Raw genomic sequence first — 21,766 nt, 5'->3', positions numbered from 1 at the left:
TTTTGTAAAACAATTTTTTTCAAAGTAACTCCACCGTACAACTCGTCTCACAGTAAACGGAAAATTGATTACCGTGTACATGGGAGCACTCGCGGGAGGAAAACGTGAAAAACTCGGGAAAACTCTCGCGCATTTGTTGACGAATTACTTATTAAGTGTGGCACCGTGCTGGCTGTCGGCGAACCAGAGACAACGAACGGCGTTGTCTCTATGTTTTTCGAATTAAGGACAGACAAACCGCACCTTTGTTGTGGGCCAGCTGTTCTGCCGGTGACAGTTCGCCTGTGCAACATGGCAGTTTTTTTGTTTTGTGAATAGGTAATCATATTTTACTTATTTTTTTTAGGGAGCAGTTACAAATTTGAGATAAGATAATTGGCAAACTACTCTATAAAACTGGTCCTGAAATAAAAATCTCAAATTTATGTAACGCCACTGAACGTCAAACTGACAAATTGATAGATCTAAAGTGACAGCCGACTCTTCTGCTCAAGTGGTTATCAGCAGAGGTGCGAACAAAATTTTCGTCTTCAACTAATCCGACTTGTCGTCTTGCGACAGTTGTCAAACGTTGAATTTGAAGAGTCATTGCTTGATTTATGACTAGAAATTACTTAATACTTTCCACTTACAGCCAATTTGAAAAGTTTGATGCGTTCAAGATCCAACTTAAATTAGTCAACTTGAGATAGGATGGGAAAATAGTTTGCTCAAGCTTCGGGTTTTTCGTTTCTCAGTTGTGAGATGAAGGAAGCGCCATAGAAGATGAGTGATCGAGCAAAACTTTGTATACTTTGCACAAGTTTGATATTGAGAAGTTGGTGAGGAGACGACTCGCCCGGGTTTGTAGGAGAAGGAGCTCTCTCTCTCTCTCTCTCTCTCTCTCTCTCTCTCTCTCTCTCTCTCTCTCTCTCTCTCTCTCTCTCTTTCTCTCTTACCTTCGATTAAATACAATAGAAAGATTAACCCTCTGCTGCCCTCTGACAGTTTGCGCGTGTATATTTTTGTTTGAACTCAGTCTAAAATGAATTCCGATCAAAATTAATCTGTCATGTTAAAAATATGAATCGTACAAAAAACCTTAAAAATTAAGTGGCAAGTGTGCACAAAATATTTTGAGCAAAAAACTTTATAAAATTCTCATGACAAGTTATTTGACAGGTTTGGTTAAATTCCGTGTCTCGGGAAATCAGCAACTCGGAAAGGGATTTTCTGATCGATATGATATCTAAAAAAGTGGAACCTCAACAGTTTACTTGTCTCTGGTGCTCTGTGGGGATGGGAGCGGTTGTTCTGGAAATCATCATATTTACATGACGAAAACTAGACTGCAATCCACTGAAATCACCGTCTCGTAGCGAAGCGATATGGTGTCTTCAGTACAGTTGTAGGTGATGATAAAAATACAAAATAATAACATTTTTTGCAATGCATAATTAATTTGTGTTTTATTATTTGATTTTTTCAATTAAACAACAATGGACAAATTTTTATTTGCACAAAATCGGATTGAAAAAAGATTGTATTATGCCTTTTTGCAACTGACGTTAGGTTGTTAAATATTTGCCTATTTTTGATGTTAAAAAAATGAAATATTGTGAATTTTTTAAATCTGTAAGATTACAATTTTATAAATTTTGGTTTAGCCTAACATTTTTGAAAGGACAAAATTTGTGTTGTTTTTCATGTTATGTTTTAAAACTTTGAAATGCTTTATCTCAGCAACTATTTGTCCAATTTCAAAGTCCGCATAGGAATATTGTGCATACATTTTTCAACTATTTGGTAAATATATATTTGTAGATATGGACACTGCTTTAAAAAATCCAAATATACAACTTGTTACCTGAAACTAATCTTAAAATAACAGAAAGTGTTATGGAATCTTCTTGAAACATAATTTTTTGCATAAGAATTTTATTACAGTGTATGTTATTATAACAAAATTTGTTATTGTTTTGGTATTGGTTGAAAGCCAAAACAACTTGGGAATAACAATTTTTGTTATGGAAGAATAAAAATTTGTTCGAAGCATAACTAAAAATGTTATTAGTCTGTTATTACAATAACAATCCAATATCAACAAAATCATAACGACGACCCGGGCAGACGGTAATAACAAAATAAATAATGTTTCAATAACAAATCCTGTTAAAATGACAGAAAGTGTTATTATTGTATCCTGAACTTAAACTTCAAGAAGAAAAAATAATAACAAGATTTGGTATTCAAGTGAAATTATATTGAAAATGTTTAATAACACGCTAATAAGAGGAAATGTTATGCATTTCAAAAAACTCTCCTAATAACAAGATTGGTTATTCGTTTGGTATTCTGACTTAGAAATAAAATTACCATAAATCGCACAAATTGAAAAGATTCTAAGTGTCCATAACACAATCTGTTATTATTTTTTTCTGTTGTTAAATATGTTTAGATCTTTGGGATAATTTTGTCCAATTTCATCGGGGTCATTATTTCGGTCATGAAATGGGGTCCTAAAATTATTCTAAAAAGTTGAAATCTTGATAGTTGATTTTTTTTAATGATGTGATATACCCCCTAAGGGACTTTGATAAAATTGTCAAAATTGCAAATTACAAATAAACCAAAACAATAACTTTTTTTTTGTTTTGGAGACATATCAGTTCAATAACAATTTTTGTTATTATGCTGCTTCAACTCTCCGCACACATAACAAATCTTCTTATTCCTTCATGATTCCTTCTGTGTTATTGGTTTGTTATTGCAATAACAAAATAATAACAGTTGAAGTTATTTTTCGAAAAAATCTTTGTTATTGATTTTTGTTATTTTAACAACTAATCCGATCATCCCAATAACATATTTCGATCTTCTCACAATATCAAAAACTGACCTTCAAAAGTTATTCCCGTCTGCTCGGGGAAAAACAAATTTTGTTGTATTTATATAACATAATATGTTATTAGCCTAGTATTTTCAAATATCAAAAAATGTTATTCTCAAGTTATTTCCGTCTGCTCGGGAATGGCAATAACATGGAGACGGTGCAGGTAAAATGTTAAGTACTTTTTGAAAACAGATTTCGTTTTTAGCTTTACACAATATTTTCAAAATTTTTGGAGGACATTTCCAATATTTTTGAAATTCTGTGATGTTTAAAAAAATCATATCCTTGTGAAACAAAAATTGTTCATAATTCCAATGGCTTAAAAGGAGCCCTTTTTAGTTTCCCAAAACATGTAATAAAAAAAACAGTTTTGATAATTCCACTATTTGTAAAAACAAAAGTAAATAAAAAATGAGTATTGCTGAGGACACCATATTCAATTCAGAAAATTGCTTCCCAAGGTTTGGATTTTTCGAATGTTTTCAACCTTTAGGAAAACAATCGAAAAAATATACAAAAAATGATGGTTGAGTTTGGGTTTTCGATCTAATTAAATCAGTCCATCCTATAAAAATGCACAAGATAAATTATCTTTATAGAAAATTAAGAAAAAAGGAAGTGAAGTATTTCTTAAATAAAAATTGCTCAAATTTATTTGCAAAAAGATGTTAAAAAATATGAGGCAACGACGAATTCTGTTTAATTTTTGAGGGTTTAATAAATTTAAGCAAAAAAAATATTATCACAACATATTTAAGACATCATTTTTTCTATTGAAAAATAAACGATTTTTATGTTAAAAAGTCTACGTTTTTGAATAAAATCTGTGAAAAATTATATTTATAACCGATTATTATAATTATCATTTGATTTGTCTGAATTCTTTTATTAAAAATTATTATTAAAAAAAAGTTAGAGCAGAGTAGAAGAGCAGTATGTGATTAAAATGGTTTAAACTTGAACTGAAAAAATATGTTCGTTTTACCTTATTAATACAAGAGCGTATTTTTTTATATTGACAACCTCGATTTCAACTTTTGGTTACTGGTTTGTTTTATGAAGCTCTCACGGTTAGAGGGTTTACTTTGCGCAACTTCCACCGGGTTCTTATAATGAAGTTACAGCCCTTCAGTAGAACAAGAAACTCTGTACAAACAAGCCATATCATATTCTGCCCCCGAGTCATGCATCCTTCAAGGAGCTCAAGAAAAAAAGATAACAGCGAGTAGCTATAGCTGTAGATTGAAGCTTCCGTTTTGATAACTCTCCCATCCTAGTCTCCATCAATTCCATTGAATATTGATAGCAAATTACAGAAGATGCGCAGCAGTTTCCACTTCCGGTATACATTTTTTACATTATACAACAATAATTGCGTTACAGCGCAAAATTTTGCTCCCGCACTTTACGTTCTCGTCGTGTAACACGGTAATTGAATTTTTACACCTTTTTGCGCTGTAAAGCCAACTTGTTCAGAATACGAGAAAAAAAAAGCGATTAATCCACCCCGTCCGGTTTGGCTCCCAGTGCCCCATGGGATCCCATCCATCAATGTCACACCGCCGGAAGTGCCCCTCCACTCCCTCAGGTCACCGTTTTGTTTTAGCACTAAATTATCACACTTTGATGAATTCCGATGAACGCATCCAGCCAACCAACCAACCATGGTCACATGTCCTCGCAGATCGCCGTCAGATCGGCGTAACGTCGAAACCCCTTTGGCAACCCATTTCACGGTGCCGTAACTTTGTGTCCACACTTGGCTAGCTCCGGACCCGGATGTGGGAGTGGGTGGGTTCGTGCTGCTAAATTTAAAGTAAATTGTATCCTTCCTTCTGTGTGTCTCTTGCCCTCCACGAGGATGTGGGCGAACCCCCTCTTTATAAAACGGTTATTTCAAAGCAATCAACTTCCGGTCACTTTCAACACATCATCCTCCGCGTGGGGACGTGTTACGAAACGCACACTCCGAGGACGACGACAAACGACCGGTCCGAACGCGCCGACCGTCAACACGGCACTGAGCGGAGTCGGCAGTCCCACTGGATCGCGTCCTCGTGGGATAGATGCTAGGCAGACAGTGCGTTCGACAGTTGCGAGTGGGAAAAGCGAATTTTCCGAAAGAGTTTTCCACGCCAGTGCCAGTGAGGGAGAGCCAGAGAAAATTGCCGATGCTCGCTGCTCTGGCGTGTTTCGAGAGATGAGACGAGACCTTCCTCTTGAATGGATTCGGTTGAAGGGACACAACACGGCTTTTTTTGTAGAGGGACGAGGATGATGACGGGAGAGATAGGGACCAGCAGTGTTGCCATCCAATGGTGCGCTGCTGGTTGTAGGTTTATCAACTGCTATAAATTTGCCTATAGGACGCAGGTTGAGATGAGTTGAGTTGGAAAAAATGTCTCGCTGTTGACCCAGCACAGATTTTTTTTGCCTCCGCGTGTTGAAGACAAATGGTGACAAAATCCAAGCAACATTGCAAGAAAAAAAATTATACAAATATTTTTTGGACATTTGCAAAACTTTTGCTAATTCAGATACCTTACTCCCGAAAGCTAGCATTTGCACAAAATTAAAACCTGAACCATAATTTTGGAGGTTTATGTGTTTCTAACAGTACTGGAAGTGGTAACGGAACTCAGCTGATTGAATAACAACTCAAAAGCCGGCAGCTAAAAAAATACTGCATCAGCAAAAAAATCCGCTAGATCAGCGGATCGCCAGCCAAAACAAGCAGACAAATCTGCTGGTTGATTTTGGAATCGAACAACTCTTTCCGACCGTGTTACAAAATTTGGCTGGTTAGAACCAGAAGTTAGGTAGAACTAGAGCGAAACTGTGAATTTTCGCCAAACGTTTCTAGATTTTTTTTTTGAAAATTAAAACATATCTATAACGTGGAAAAAAATCAACTTTCGGGATAAGTTTTTTGAAATTTCAGGTATTTTCAGTACTTTTTTGGCATTTAAATATTAGAATATGAAGAATTATTGTTTTTAATGGTTTTTTACAAATTAATTCAATTTTATTTAAATCAGAAAAAAAAGATGCAACACAAATATTATTTATCTGCTTTTCATTACAACTTTCGTGCCGCAACAAACTTACTCCAATATTATCACTGCGCTTCAATGATACAAAATCACGGCGGAACTACCATTCGGTTGCTCTTCAGATTCATAAAATTTAACCCAGTTCTGACGCAATTGTTCGTCACGTGGAAAACAAAGATGGACTCTTTTGGCCGCACATCATTTAGTCTACGAACAAAAAAAGCGCAAAGCACTAAATATTTCAGCGAAAACAAAATCCAAAATATATCAAAACAAGTCACTTCAGCAGCAAAAAAAGTCACGCTTGAGCTTGAACATAGCCTTCTATTTTGTTTATATAGAGTTATCTAAGCCCGAGCTCACGAACACTAGCACGCCATTTGTTTTGCTGGCGGGTACAAAATTTAACCTCAATCTTTTTCGTGTACGTACACGCAATACATGCGCACGTAGATAACTCTATTTACAGTTGTAGTGCAGTTGTATTAGTTAAGAGCAGTGGGGATCATTCGGAAATCACGTTACGCATTCTGGCTTTTCAGCACCCAGGCTGTAACTTACATTTTGACCAAAATTTTACCCCAAAAGGAAAGTTTTCGCACCAAACTTGCCAGATTTTTAGATTTCTTCGAAATAATCCCAAAATCCAAGCTGGAAAGTCTAACACGACCTAATACAAATCTTTTCTTTGTACAATTTGTCATGGAAATACAGCAACAGATTGCCCGGATACATATTTGAGCATAAACACTTCTAAACTTAGAGTATTTAATTAAAAAGCTATTTATTTTAGGTTCTAAAAAATGACATTTTGAAACATTTTCGAATCAATCTCACAGTAGAGATCAGTTTTCAGAACAATTTCCCCAGTAACATTAAAAGTGACTTTCTCCGAAATTTCTGGATTTAGTTCACTTTCACATAATGAACACCGCCTACTGAGATTTTTTAAAGTGATTCTAATAAAATAATTTTCGTAAAGTTAAATCATAATTGGATATAATTTTCATGTTTGAACAAAATATTTCATCATTGCAAATATGTATCTGAAAATCAAGTTAGCTGAAAAAAGAAAAACAGATAATTTTTTCCAAAAAAGCAGATTTTATAAAATTTTGACAAAATTTGGTCTGGGAACGATGATAAAAAAATCAGGATTCAAGAAAAAAAATTATTCCATGCATTTTTTTTTAATATAAAAATTAAAAAAAAGTCATAAAAATAACGATTTTTGCTTTAGTTTTCTGTTTTTCAAGTTTTGAGCAATTCCCCCTAATTCCAACAATATATCTCTATACATAAAGCATTCAATTCGGTCTAGCCTCTTCTTTTTGGCAATACCTCAAAGTTCGCCCTTTTTTTACAAAAAAAGAAAAATACCTCAATTTTCAAACTGGGATACTTCTGGAGACACAAATCGGACTGATTCTAAAGAAATATTGACGCAAAATATTTTTGCATTTTCTAACTTAAAACTGCCTCTCCATTTGTTTTGCGCAAATGACAACATTTTGGTTAATTTTCACATCGAGCGCATAATTTAACTAAAGTTTTGACATCACCATCACGTTCATGAGAAAATGGTTAACCCTCTACAACCAAACCCCGCCTCTAGACGGGCTTCGATCTAAAAATTCTCCAAAATCCATTTTCAACCAAATTTTGATCCTAAGAAAGCATTGGAAAGAAGAACTCTTAAAATTTTAGAAAATTTTTAGAGTTGGAAGTTTGACTTGTTTTATGTGACTTTGCCAATGTTTTTAAAAATGTAATTTTTAGGGGTTGACTTTGGCTGTGTTTATTTACTAAAATTACCTATATTTTAAGTGAAATGAAATATGCAGTAATTTTTTTTAAAGTCCAGTCAGTGCAATGAAGTTTCAACAACCTTTGCAATTTGACGTGGATTTCCCTTCTGGTAATTCAACAAAAAAAGGGACTACACTCCGATAGAGCAAATCTCTTCTCAGTACCGCACTTGAAAGTAAGTGAAGCACCAATATAAATTAAATTGCGACCCCTCACCTGGAAGAAAGAGGGGAGGATGTAACTTGGCCGTAGACCCCAACGGGCCCCAGTATCGACGATACTCCGATGATTACATGGCACAGGCACACACAATGTAGATTCGGTTCGGTGGAGAGTTGTTCCGCCAATCGATCCAATATTGGCCGGATGAGCGCGCGCACACAGTCCTAGCTACAACCTACACAAACGGATTTCCCCCGAAATTTGCCAATGATGAGCGGGACATGATTGAACTTTGTTTGAAAGAATTTCCGCTCGGGGTGAAGCAAAACTTTTCCACGTGGGCGTTTATCTGAGTGGCTGTGACCTTAACCGAAAATGGCAAATATTTCAATTTCATAATTCCAGGGGCGGTTTGAGTATATTGTTTGATGTTGTTACGAACACGTGCGGGAAATTTATCATAATGCATACAACTCGACTTAATTGTAGGTTTGAAATTTTTAACTTGAATAAACTGCTAATTAAACATTATCAAATAACACCTGATAACATTATTCCAAACAAAACCAATTCCATCTCCACAAAATCGATCCCCAGGCGATACGACTCAACTCATTTTTAATCGCCAAAAGCTTCACAGCCTTGTTTGGTGATGTTTTGTAGACTTTGCCAAATATTCCCGACCACGTACAGAACCGCTCCTGATGAAAACTAACGTCCCATTTTGGAACATGACCAATTTTGCTCGCTCCGATGATGGTTTGTTGGAAATAAACACAATGTTCGTGAGGGGGAGCGTAAATTAATTGATGATATGTTTGTGTATCCCCCTCTGCCTTGTCCCATGCGGGATGTTTGTGGTTTGTGTCGAGGAATGTGACACATTTCTTACGGTTTAATTGCATCCATATTTATCTGGGTCATTCCGGTTTGCGGCAATTTTATGTTTGAACTGTCCATCGCACTGACGATTGCATACATTTGGGGTAAATTTATCTCTGTTTGAATGATTAAAGCATTCGAGAGCGAACCAAAGAAAATTGAGAGAAGTGAGAGTTGCTCTTTTGCTTACTGTCTTGCGCTGAGCTAAAACACTGATGATAATTAGCACGTGCTTTCCATTATAATTTCTGTCAACATATGTTTCACCTTGTCATCAAAAGCATCATTCTCAAGTTAAACAACAATATTAAAACAAAAAATCACTCACCGATCGAAGATCCGGGCCTCCTTCAGCACGTTTCCGAGGTTGATGTACGCGTCCAGGAAGTTCGGATCGAGCGCGACGGCCTTCTCAAAGTGGTGGATCGCCAGCCAGATCTCGCCCTGGGCGTTGAACACGCAGCCCAGGTTGCTCCAGGCCACGGCAAAGTCCGGCCGGGTTTCGATGGCCTTCAGGTAGCATGCCTAGTTTGTTTGTGTGTGATTGTTACGTGAATTTTTGAATGCATTTGATGTGCGTTTTTGGCACAGTTTTTTTTTTCGTTTGTATGAGGATCGACGGGGAAATGGAATTTCGTTACAATTTGTCAGCGGGGAATTTGAGGGAGGAAAAAGGAGCAAGAAAAAAGAAATAAACGAATTAGTACTTTTTTGTCGACAGTGTTGCCAGGCGATACGAAATGAAATCAAATGAAAAAATGGAAACGATCAATTCGATTAAAATCTGTCAGAAACGCTACACATCGACAGTCTAATCCACCATATCTGCAGAGGGGGAGAGAAAAGATGACACAGGACACATGGCGAACAGGAAATCAACGAAGGATGCTCCGGAGGAATATCTAAATATAGAATTTAAATTCAACGCGATGGAGTGTTTTGATTTTTCTTACGTTCCTCAGAACAAAAGGAGAATCTGACTGTTTGTTCACACCTTAATAAAACAAAAATACACATTTGTAATGCACACACCTCGGAAACAAACAAAAAAACAGTCAGCTTATCCAGTGTCCCCAACTCAAGAAAAATAAAAACAAAGAAATTTGCGAATCGCAAACTTAAAAATAGAATCACTCCACATTATTTTCTTCTTGAGAACGCTCTCAGTGGAAAAATAACGACACAAAAAAAAACTATAAAACAAAAACCAAACGCGGCAACCCTCTCCAGAGAGTTGATAAAACGACATTTTCGTTACACGTTGGACGCCTAGCATTATGGGAAAGTTCAACACTTGGTGAGATTAAAACGCAACTATTAACTCTTGAAGATACTTGGTTGGTGGGTTTTTTTTCTGCAAACGACGACGAAATGACAACGGTTTATCGGGTGAGAACAATGAAACAGCTAGAAATTTCTGAAAATGTTTGCCAACATGAGCTAAAAATTTAAGTTGAAGAAATTAAGTTAAAAATTTTAGCAATTTGAAGTAGCAAGAACGATGCGGTGCAGGAAGAGACTTTTCAACTATTTGCTGAAAGATATTTGATTGGCAGACGTTTCGGCAAAAAAGGAAATCAAAATTAGTTTAAATTATTTCTGCTGATTGTTAATTATTTAAAATTATATTGCTATAATCTGACAGAATACAAAATATGTCCATTAGAGACATTATGAATGTTTTGCATTGTAGTTTTGAATTCTTAAAAAATCATTTAAACCAGAAATATTAGAAAATTGTACAAATTTTATTGGAAACATATTTTTTGAAAACATAACGTTTAGTTAAATTATCAAAAATGGGTGGTTAGTAACACAATTATGGGCGAACTTCAGGAAGAAAATCAATTGATGTAGAATATCTATTTTATAGTTTTATTTTTATATTAGCATGTTCACACAATCAAGTTATTGTGAATTTAGTTGATGGCAGATTTTTCTGGCATCTTCTCATGGTCGTTGATAGGCATAGGGGTTCCCAATGGGTGTGAATAAGGCCGTTGCATTATTTTATATCCCTCGACTCTGACCAAACGACCTCCATTACCATTGTATCCACATTTGAATGAAAAAATGTGTTAAAATTTGATGTAATGAAAATTTTATTTTTCGCGACAAACCTCTTTTTGCGGTACGAGACTAAACCATGTAGAAACTTTAGGATTTGATTGTATGGAAATTGTCCAGGAGGGGGTGGGGAAGGGTGGGGGGGGGGGGGGGGGTAGGTGGTCTAAGAATTCAAAAAGTGTCCACGTGGTTTATGGATGGTCCTTACTGAATTTTCACAAAAAATCAATTATTTTTAATCATGCTCAAACTAAACTAAAGTTTTTTTTTAATTCAAATAAAACTCTAGATATGATTTTTATTGCATCGAAACGCATTTCAAACTGTTCTCAGTTAATTAGACTTCTATTTCCAATAAAATTTGAAGTTTTTTTTGCCTTCCTCACCTTACTGAAGAAAAGCTAAAAAAAAAGGACTCGAAAAATGAACTTCTCAATTAGACCTCCTAGACCCACCTTCATGTATACCTATCGACTCAGAATCAGCTGAGCAAATGTCTGTGTGGTGGGAAGGTGATCAAAAAAAAATGCACAGGATTATCTCGGCACTGGCTGAACCGATTATGTCCGTTTTGACCTCATTCGATCCGTCTTGGGGTCCCATAAGTCGCTATTAAAAATTATGCAGTTTAGTTAAGTACTTCAAAAGTTAAGCTAAAAAAAACGATTTTGACTAAAGTTCGGAAGATTGTAAAAAGGGTGGTTTATGTAAGAAACCCCGTCATGTTATAAATTTTCAGAAAGGTATTTTGAAAGATCTTTCCAACGCGTCCAAAACATTGAAGATTTGGCAACCCTATCAGTAGTTGTAAGCAAGGGTCCTGATTTTCGGTTCAATGAACAGAAACCACTCACTCATCGCCTATCCATTCGTCGCCTATTCCAACCCGCTAGCATTCGTGAGCGAATGAGTCTCGCAAGCAGCCAGCGAGTGGCCCGAACTGTTCACTCAGCGAACAAATACATCGTGAAAATATTTGCCTACTCCGTCGCTCGACGACACTCACACACTACCATGCTCAGCGAAGAGCCACTCTCACAAAATGCCAGCGCGGCAGTCTTTTTGTCTTCACGCCATCAGTTTGCCATCAATTTGATTTTTTCTTGGTGGAAGTTTCTTTGAATGGTGTCTATAATGTTATGAAATCAAAATAAATGCACAATTTAATTGATAACATAGATGTTAGGCAACCCAAATCAATGAGTATAACGCAGCGCATCAGAGAAAAAATGTTTTCATTTCAGAGTGATCGGAGACGATCGGCCTGTCTGAACCGTTCGGAGACTGAGCCGATCAGAGAGAGAGAAGAGTAGAAAAGAGAGTGTTCGGGAGCGAATGGTGATAGAGTGACAAACGGTAGGAATTCATCAGGGCAGTATTGCGTCGCCTGCTCGCGAATGGAGTGGTTGATTTTGAGCAATCAGGACCCTTGGTTGTAAGCACATAAGTGCCCTGCTATATGAAGATCTGACTACCAAAGTGGTATGAAAAATGAGTAAAATTGATAAAACTTTAAATGTGAGGAAGGCACCAGCCACCTAAGGGTGGATTAAGTAACGTTTTTTTGCCATCAAGTTAAACTCATTTGAGTTCTTGTGATGTGTCCAAAAATCAGCAAAATCTGGTATCCGTTTGTTTGTCAACAAAGCTGCAGCTGGATGGTGACAGGTTTTGACATTTTTAAGCTTGCATTAGACCCTCCGCCTGTTTCGATGGACATTGAGCCGAAGGTCAATAGGGAAAATAGGGTCCTGAAGCCCAATATATTTTTTTACGTACAATGATAAAAAAAACACGACTAAAAACCACTTCTGATCACTTTTTTTCATGGAGCACTTCCATTCGAGCAGTTTTTGCTTTTTCTACAATGTATTTCTTATGGAGCGAACTGTCAAAAACTGCTCGACTGTGGGTGCTCCATTTTCATGCAAAAAATAAATTGACAAGACAACATTTTTTCGATTGATCAACTATGGTCCCCTTGGAACGAGCTTTGACAGGATCTTTTCTGTCAAGAAAGGCCGCGAAGATAATTGTAAACTATTTGTGGTCCAACAAATGGTCATTTTGGTCATAAAAATATTTTTTATTATTGTGAACAATAATATCAGAAAATTAAGCTTAATTTTAGGATCCAATTCGCGTATGTGTGGCAGATTAAGGACTAATCCATCTTATTCGACTATTTTATCTATTTAAAAAAGTTATTTGTCGAAATTTTTTAGAGACTGATAACTTCCCATTGAGCAGTTTCCTGTGACGATATTCAAACCTTAGGTGAACGATGGAATTGGGTCCTAAAATGAAGCTTAGATTGCTGATATTATTGTTTACAGCGATAAAGCTTATTTTTCTGAGTACAATGACATACCCTTTGTACGACCACAAAGAGTTTAAAATGGTTTTTTAAATCAATTTGGAAAAATCAACCTCGCGGTCCTTTTTGACAGAAATGTTTCTACTTGACAGCTCGTTCCAAGGGGACCATAGTTGATCCATCGAAAAATTGTTGTCTTATAAATATTTTTTTTTTTTGCATTAAAATGATAAAAAGTGATCAGAAATGGTTTTTAATCGTGTTTTTTACCGTTGTACATAAAAATGTACATAGGGCTTTATACCCAATTACGTGCAGTTCCCCTATATTGTGCTAGGATGAAAGTGTTTTTTTTTTAAATCACTTTTTGAATGTTCCATTACAATACTTGCTGCTTCTGTCGAACAGTGAAATAATTCTGCTTAAACAGTTCAGATATTTTGGCCCACGTACTTTAGATATTTGGGCACAAATTAAGTGTGTGTTGTGTGAATAAAACAAGAGCCATATTCAATTTGAAACAAAAGATCTAAGCAGTGTTTTAATGTCTGAAACGAGCAGTTTTTTAATGCTGGATAATTTTCAAACAAATTAATTAGTTCAAAATAAACCATAATACGTAATATTGAATACCCACTCAGATTCAGAGATTCAGAGTTTCCTTCTCCTTTATTACCTTGGCAGTTGATTTGTTTGACTTTTTGAAGTACCTGCGATGTCACCATTTTGTTGAACAAAACATCTGAAAAAATACTTATCTAAATGCTGAAAAAATATCTGAAAATAGCTGAAATTTATGGCTGTATTGGTTTGATTAGATAAATAAAATATAGCATGAAATTTAAAATAAATATTTACAATCAGCAGAAATAATTCTAAACATATATTAAATAATGTTGACTTAACTTGATCGATAAACATTGAAATGCAAAAGAAATTTCGATCAAAATAAATCAAACATTATATTTTAAATCTTATAACTTATTATATGCAAAGATTTTTCAGATACCAAAAGAAGATTAAATCGTAAAATTTTTGTCAAAGTTAACAGACATGATTTATCTATAAGTTATTACTTTTCAAATCCCATACTTTATATCTGAAAAATCTTTGAATCATTTAAAAAAAAAACAAGTGCATGCAAAAAGTCTGCCAAATCAAACATCTCTCGCTGATCTTCGCTCCTGCTGCGCAATCGTCCGGATGCTGCTGCCCTGTGGACAATGTTTTATTATGTTTCTATTCTAAATCCAAGATAGACTTTTTTCAAAAATCTCCAGCTGTTTAGGTTTAATCTCAATATACTTTGTGTTAATCGTGGTCAAAAAAGTTCCTTTTTTTAACATTCAGTCTCCCACCGGTAAAAATGGGGCTAGCGAAAATTGGATCAAATCTAGCGAACAAGAGACAACACGAGATTTCAACTGAACGCAACTCGACAAAGGACCAAATTTAGAGATTAAACGTAATACATTTTTTTTGTGTGTGAAATGGATGAAGGTTTTAAGGTTTGTTTTAAAAAAAGAAATAATTTAAAACATTCATCCATTTATATTTGCGTGGCATGATTATTAAAGTCGCGAATCACATTGGTAAAACCTTTTGTTACTGTTTTGAATGTAACAAAAAATATCACTTTTGTGAGCACAAACACATAAATTTAAAGAAAAAAAAACACACGCAGCGAAGGGGGAAACTGTTCTGGCCACATCTTTTGATTGGGGGGAGGGTAGAGTCGACAAATGAAATAAAATGTGTATAAATAAAATGGAAAGATAGAATAGAATTACATGCTAGCTTGTGTTTGGCATTGGTTCGATTGGATGGGATGGGATGGAGGGAGGGGGAGCGTTGCGTTGCCGGAATCGATCCTGTCGAAAGGCGAACACACAGCGACAGAAAGAGATAATCTGATTATTACGTACAAACAAAATCATCGAGAGTTCTCAATTCATGCAAGTGTTGCCAGTTTAAAGAATTTCCAATTATTTTGGTTGCCAGTTGAAATTATTTTTTCTAACTCAATTTGAATGATGTAATTTTTAAATAAATTTTGTATAGTTGTGTTGTTTCGACAGCATCGATTTGCTTTGTCCGTCGCAACAAAACAGTACGGGAATAAAGGAGTCAGCGCCAATCGTTGTGTTGTGCCAAACGCCCACGTTACATTACCTGTCGCTGCCGGACAACTCCAATTAGGGCTTAACTTAGGTCATATGAGGTATTACTATATGATGTGCATTCAAAGTGGCCGGCCTGGCCTGGAAGTCTGTCCCCGGAACAGCATGATGCTTTGTCCATTTCCACTCCCGGTTGAGGCGATTCACAAAATCAAGGCTTTTTTTGCCTATGCTGTAACAAAAATAGCTCTGTGCTGCGAAGGAATACACTGAAATCATTTAGGCAAAAGTTTGATCAGTTGTTTTAAGGCGTTTTTTTTAAGAATGGTTTTTTGTTTAACCAAAGAACGAGTTACTCTTGGAATGATTAGTGAATGAACTTAGGCGAAGTTTTATGTGGAAAATAAACCAAAGGTAAAATACATTCATCCAACGGTTTGCCATTCATTCAACGCAGCTGCACTTCATGTTTACTTGCGCCACTCGTCGATTGTGAACTCGTGTCTGGGTTTATGAGCAATCTAAACTCTTGAACTGATAAGGTAAACGAAACAGGTGCTGAAAACGGTAATCCGCCAACTCTCGTGAAACTTACCTCTTCCCACATGCAAAGCTTCCATGCGTCTTCAAGTCCTTCCCCGTGGAATCGATTACCAGACTTATTTGATAAGAAGGAACATAAAACGCCCCATCAACGAGTCCACATTCGAACGCTGGGCAAGTTTGTGCCTCTTTCGCGAAATCTCCTCATCAACTCCCAAACACACGCACAAGTTTCCACAACACAATCGCAAACGCAAACAAAGAGTTCAACCAAAACTCGAAATCGCCAAACACCACGGTTCCGAATTGCTTCCGTCCGAATCCGACCTACCTTGGCCTCGTCCAGTCTGCCCAGCGCCTTCAGCAGGTTACCCAAGTCGCTCCGGACGCAGTAGAGATCCTTGAACAAAAAAGTGTCACAATTAGAAACAGCTCACTTCCGCGAAACTCCGAAAAAAAACCCTTACCGGATTGTACTGCAGCGCGGTCACGTACGCCTGGACCGCCTGCTCCATGTCGCGGGCGGCTACTAGTGCCGCGGCCAGGTTGATGTATCCATCGATAAAGTCCGGCTTCAGGCGGACGGCGTGGCGGTAGTTTTCTAGGGCTTCCTGCAGCTGGCCGCGCTCCTTGTACACGTTGCCCAGATTGCTGGAAGAGGGAGTGGGGGTTAGAGGGCTTTAGAGTCGAACATTGAAGTGCAACGGGAACACGGAGCTAGTCACTGTGCAGGGTGACAAAACATCTTTTTGAACATATGGGTCGATCAACCTCTTGAAATCCACCCTTCGTAATCTCAAAAATGCAACATTTTATTTCAGAGTTGTGCAAGCTTGTCAATTTTATTTACAAGTTCAAACCTTCTTCACTACAAGAAAGGCAACAAAGTCTAACGAACTGATCAAAATGATAAAAAAGAACAAAACAAACTAAATTAGCAGTACACAAAGCAAGCATTTTTGCAATCGATCCCATCGTAGGTCACCTGTATGTGTACCACTTTGTGCACTTCTTCGCGCCCCAATAGCAATGTAACCCTTTCCGAAGCTATAGTTATCCCACTCACCTGTAGGCTTCCGCGAGCAGCGGGTTCTGCTTGATGGCCAGCGTCGAGAACTGGGCCGACTTGTCCAGCCGGCGACACTGGAAGTGAATCGAGGACAGCAGCAGCAGCACGCCGGTGTTGTTGCTCTCCTGGCGCCACAGCTGCATGCAGTGACGTTCGGCGTTTTCGTAGTCCACCGCCTGGTACTCGCGATGGGCCAGCTCGAGCAGGCCTGAAAGCAAAGAAGAAGAAAAAAACGGGAGTCAGTCAAACGTCGAACACCGTGCATTCTTTACGCATGCGAGTGGTCACTTGGAGACGTCACACGTCGTCGCAACTACAGTATCTTCTCTGGAAGCGGCATTCGGCACGACGGGGACTGCATTATCCTTGACCCTGTTCCGTGCTGCCGATTTCTTTTGGCACCACTGTGATTCGGTTCATGCCGCACGAACTTCGTGTGTTTACTCAATATTTGGGGGGAAATATTATGCAACGATAGAATTCTTTTCTATGCAGAACTATATTGTTTTCCTGCGCAATGATGTAATATGCATACAGATACGAGGCAAGGCCATGAACTGATTATCAAATGAGCAAGTTTGCTGTTGACAAACTATGAAATAAAAAAAAAACTGTGTAATCGATTGAAAACTGTTTAAGAAACATTTAATAACGTTGATTGTTCCATACTCAAAGAATTAAAACACTTCACAGAATCCGTAAAACAAAAAGCAAAATTCTCTTAATTAATTTGATTAGATTAGCTGTATTAGCATGAACCAGAGGTGTAACGTCTACCTGTTCAACCTGTTCATAGGACAGGTGATCATTTTGATTTCTAAAATGAAGGAAGAATTAAAATATGTTCATTAAAATAATTGAACATTTGTCTTGGAATCGTGAAAAAGCTGAGAGCAGTTGTGTCATAGAACGCTCAGTGAAAACCTAGCGAGTTCCCATACAACGCATCTAAAAAATACACTGAAAGCCCTCCCATTTGTACACGCTGCAAGGTTCAAAGAGAGAGAGAGAAAACTCCATATCTTCCATACCAACTGATAATTTGTTGAATTTTTTTATTAGGTTGTGTTTTTAATTTTATTTAATGGATTTATATTGAGATGAGATGCAGTAAAATAACTAAATAATATCTGATTTGTTATACTTAACTAACGATATTTTTTGTGTCTATCAATTCAAAATTTGTTATATGCTTAAAAAGTTCATATTTATAATAAATGCAACAATAATCTTTAAACAACGTCCAATCGATTGAACGAGTTTTTGTTAAATAAAAATTTAAATTTTCATCAATTTTTTTTCCCCCATTTTTTTAGAGAAATTTAGAAAAGAAACGTAAAATACAATTTCAATTGTTTTGGTCAGGAAGCTAGAGAACGCGGTTTCAGGATTAGAGTGGTCAATATCCGGAATGTTTGCTTAGTGCGAATAATGAATAATTTTTGACCTAATCTAACCCTATCTAACCTAAGCGAACATAAGAGAATTCACCTAAGGGTTATTCACTTCGAGTATATCGCATACTGTGTACGGCAGCATACCATACGCGCGTACCATACGCGCATAATACTGGCATGGTATGGTCAACTTTTGGATACAATTTATATCGGTGTAGTTGTCAAAATCGGTCAAAATAATAAACAATAAACAACACATTTGGCAATTTCGAGTTCTGGAAAAGAATCTGTTGCCAGATCTGTTGGCAATTCATCTACATTTGGAGACGGAATCGAGCTGATAGATTGTTTGAATTTCAGCGGCCAGATGATTAAAATTTTGTTAATTTAAGTGAATAAGTAGAAGGAATTCTAATGCGGACGCAAAGATCCGGGAAAAAAACGTTTTGATCAACATAAAGTCCAGGGTATCGCAGCTGGTATAAAAAGCCACATCGTACTACGAGTCGATTCCTCTGAGATTTTACAGCTGGGCGAGAATTCTGGGGATTCTGCCTTTGTTTTTCTGTGACATTCCTTTCGGACGAGATTTTATTTTCCGATATGTTAATTTTTGAGCGCTTCAAAGTGTTCGTCATGTTTGGCAAGGATCGCCGCAGCCTGATCCAGCTCGACGACCTTCTTTTTCTGCTTGTTCGATTTGCTCCATCAAGTACTTTCATCTCGTGTTCTGCCAATTTACAGTAGTTGTGCTTTTCTTTTCCTTCCTCTAAATTTAAAACCCTCCCCCGCCACGGATGCCGAAGCGTGGCACCACCTTCCTGTGGGCGACCCCTTCGCCGGTGCCCACCGGCTTCGGCGAGGTGTTCAAGCAGGGATCTCCCAGCGTCCTCTACTACCATCCGTGCAAAATAAATCCTGGCTTCCCCCAGGATCCCGGAAGAAACATCCCCCCTCCCCCTCGCTCGTTCAGCGCTTGACAGGTTCGTTGATCTTCATCAACTGTTGCATGTACCGCCTCGTTCCGACAATGTCCTACAGGTACTCCAACAACCCGCAATCGCTCTCCGCGATTGTCTTTGGTTTTATCACCAAAATCGACTCAACCTCGCCCTGCAGAATCTGAAACCGCCAACTGCATCTAACCATCAGCAAAAACAGCACCAAAGTTTGACGTTGACAAATGTCAAAAGATTCCACACTGAAATAAATCTTCATAGATAATGGTCAATACTGGGTCGCGTATCATACGCACGATATCTAGTACGATACTCGCTACATACACACTCCATACAAACCTCAGTATCAGAAGTGATCTGCCCTTAGGAATTCACTCTAAAACACTCCCGCGAAGACATTGTGGTTAGATTACTGCTCAAGTTTTTTTAATTTAGTTTAGTCTTCTTACCAAAAAGAGTGATCATTGCTGTAATTTGAACAAAATACTGGTTGAAAAAAATCAAGTGATCAACAACTGTCACAACAACATTGCTAACATCATCTTATTTCTCTTTATTATATATCACAGTTATTTTTTCTAATACAATTAAACTTACAAATACACACAAATTTTGGCCACGCCTCTGGCATGAAAAAGCCAAAAACGGGCTATACTTTCCCATAATTTCTCAGCCAGTCTTAGGATAAGAAAAAGAGTGGTTGAGAGAGACGGAGAGTGAGAATGAAAACGAAAACATGAGCTTATGTGTCGGACTCCTTTGGGTGCGTTCACCGTCGGTGGCTTTGACGATCATACAATATTCTTTTTTTTACCGATTGCTTATGAAGAATTAAGTATTTGTTAAATTGTTAAGCTAAATCAGTTAAAGGTTCGAGGGTCGCTACCTGCCGGAAAAATCCTGAAGCAATTTGTTTCCCCGTATATTTTTGCGCTCAACAGCAACGATCTCACGAGAACTTGTCAAAGTGTGGGATTCTAATCTAATCTAATCTAACCCTAGCGTAGCCAGTCTTTCGAGGGCATCCTGGAAAATGCCTTAGGTTGATTAAGGCCTAGCATCCTCTTGTCATTATTAACAATTGCAGTGCCCCAATGCAATAAATTGCTTTGAAACATCACAAAAGTTAAAGCGGCCAGGCCAACTGCGTAAAGTTTACCGCAAAGATGATTCGTTGAAGAGGGTTGAGTTTGAGCACGAATGTTCAAACAACAACACAATTCTGAATCTACAGGGGAGGAAGAAACGTGGGGATCCCCCGCTCACGTTCCTGTTTGTTAGAGCAATAAATCGATGGAAGCACCATGCTGAGAAGTTTTGGTGCTCCGGGACCCTCGGGGATGGGACATTGTATTTCCACAAATGCCCTGGACACTACTTGCCATGGTTATAGCGCCACAACTCGCTACTCACGAGAACTTGTCAAAGTGTTAGATTCTTGTAGGAAATTCAATTCCCTACAACTTTGTCGAATAGTGCAAAACATTCCGAGTTGATTCTTGTTTTAGTTTATTTATTTAGGAAAATTTGTTGTTTTGTACTTCATGTTTTATCTTTTGTCTTTTTTAACATATCAAATCAGTCAGTTGCGGCCCACTATCTCTCAATCCCGGCTTTGATCGAAAAAAATCACCAAAAATCAATGTTTCAACTATTTTTTGATTTTTTAAAAGCACTGGAAAGGACCGAGCCACGTAGCCCAGTGGTAACGCTTCCGCCTCGTAAGCGGTAGATCGGGGTTCAAATCCCGGCTCGGACCAACACAACTGGTAATCTTTTCCCTTCTGGAATCGATTGCTTAGTGAAGGGAAGGTAGTGTATCGTCACAAACTGGACCTTATCACGACACCTTAGGGAGGCGACCTATGGAATGTTAACATTAACCTTAACATGTTAACATTAAGTTGAGAATAAAACTGCCACTGAATCCGCTTTGTAAATGCCGGCCCCGATACTCTTCAAGGGTGTTCCCCTCAGGAACTGGGAAAGATTTACTGGAAAGGAGATCTCTTAAAATTGCAGAAAATTTCAGGTTTTGAAGTTTGCCTTGTTTTAAGTTACTTTAACAATTTCAAGTATGCTTGTTTATTTATATATTTTGAGTAAAAATAAGTATGCAGTATTTTTACAGACTATGTATAACTCTTTGCATTTTATTACAATTTAAATGATAATGGAATCATTCAATAGCAAAAAATTAAAAGAAAACAGCAACAAATTTAAAATGTCACTTTAAAACTACATAAAACTAAAATACGAAAAGGCAATGAGCGAATAAAAAACTAAAAATTAAATAAGAAATATATAAAACAAGAGAAGTTAAGTTAGCAGAAAGCTGCAGAAGTGGCAGTTGTCATTCTCATCTCAGAATTGATTGACGGAACTCAACAAGATTTTGTGAAACTAAGTGAAACTAAAAAGCAAAATTTGTGCAGCTCATCAAAAAAGTCAACAATTCCAACGCGTTGACAAGTTCAAAACGATCAGAATTAGGTTTTGAACATTTTTTCAGCAAA

At 37.2% G+C, this 21,766-nt stretch overlaps 1 protein-coding gene across 6 annotated transcripts in view; it reads right to left on the bottom strand.

The window, feature by feature from the left end:
- Positions 1–21,766, bottom strand: part of LOC120420064 (UDP-N-acetylglucosamine--peptide N-acetylglucosaminyltransferase 110 kDa subunit) — a 54,926-nt gene that overhangs the window by 18,240 nt on the left and 14,920 nt on the right. For all 6 annotated transcript variants that reach the window (XM_039582980.2, XM_039582981.2, XM_039582979.2 and 3 more), the window contains 4 exons: positions 16,892–17,102; positions 16,293–16,476; positions 16,157–16,225; positions 9,107–9,303 (listed from right to left, as the gene is read on the bottom strand). In XM_039582980.2, the coding sequence (XP_039438914.1) occupies positions 9,107–9,303; positions 16,157–16,225; positions 16,293–16,476; positions 16,892–17,102 (661 nt within the window). The remainder of the gene's footprint in view (positions 1–9,106; positions 9,304–16,156; positions 16,226–16,292; positions 16,477–16,891; positions 17,103–21,766) is intronic.

This window comes from Culex pipiens, chromosome 3 (genome assembly GCF_016801865.2).
Source record: "Culex pipiens pallens isolate TS chromosome 3, TS_CPP_V2, whole genome shotgun sequence".
Classification (NCBI taxonomy): Eukaryota; Metazoa; Arthropoda; class Insecta; order Diptera; family Culicidae; genus Culex; species Culex pipiens.
The sequence above is the reverse complement of the archived record's forward strand: the minus strand, read 5'-3'. Positions and strand labels throughout refer to the sequence as shown.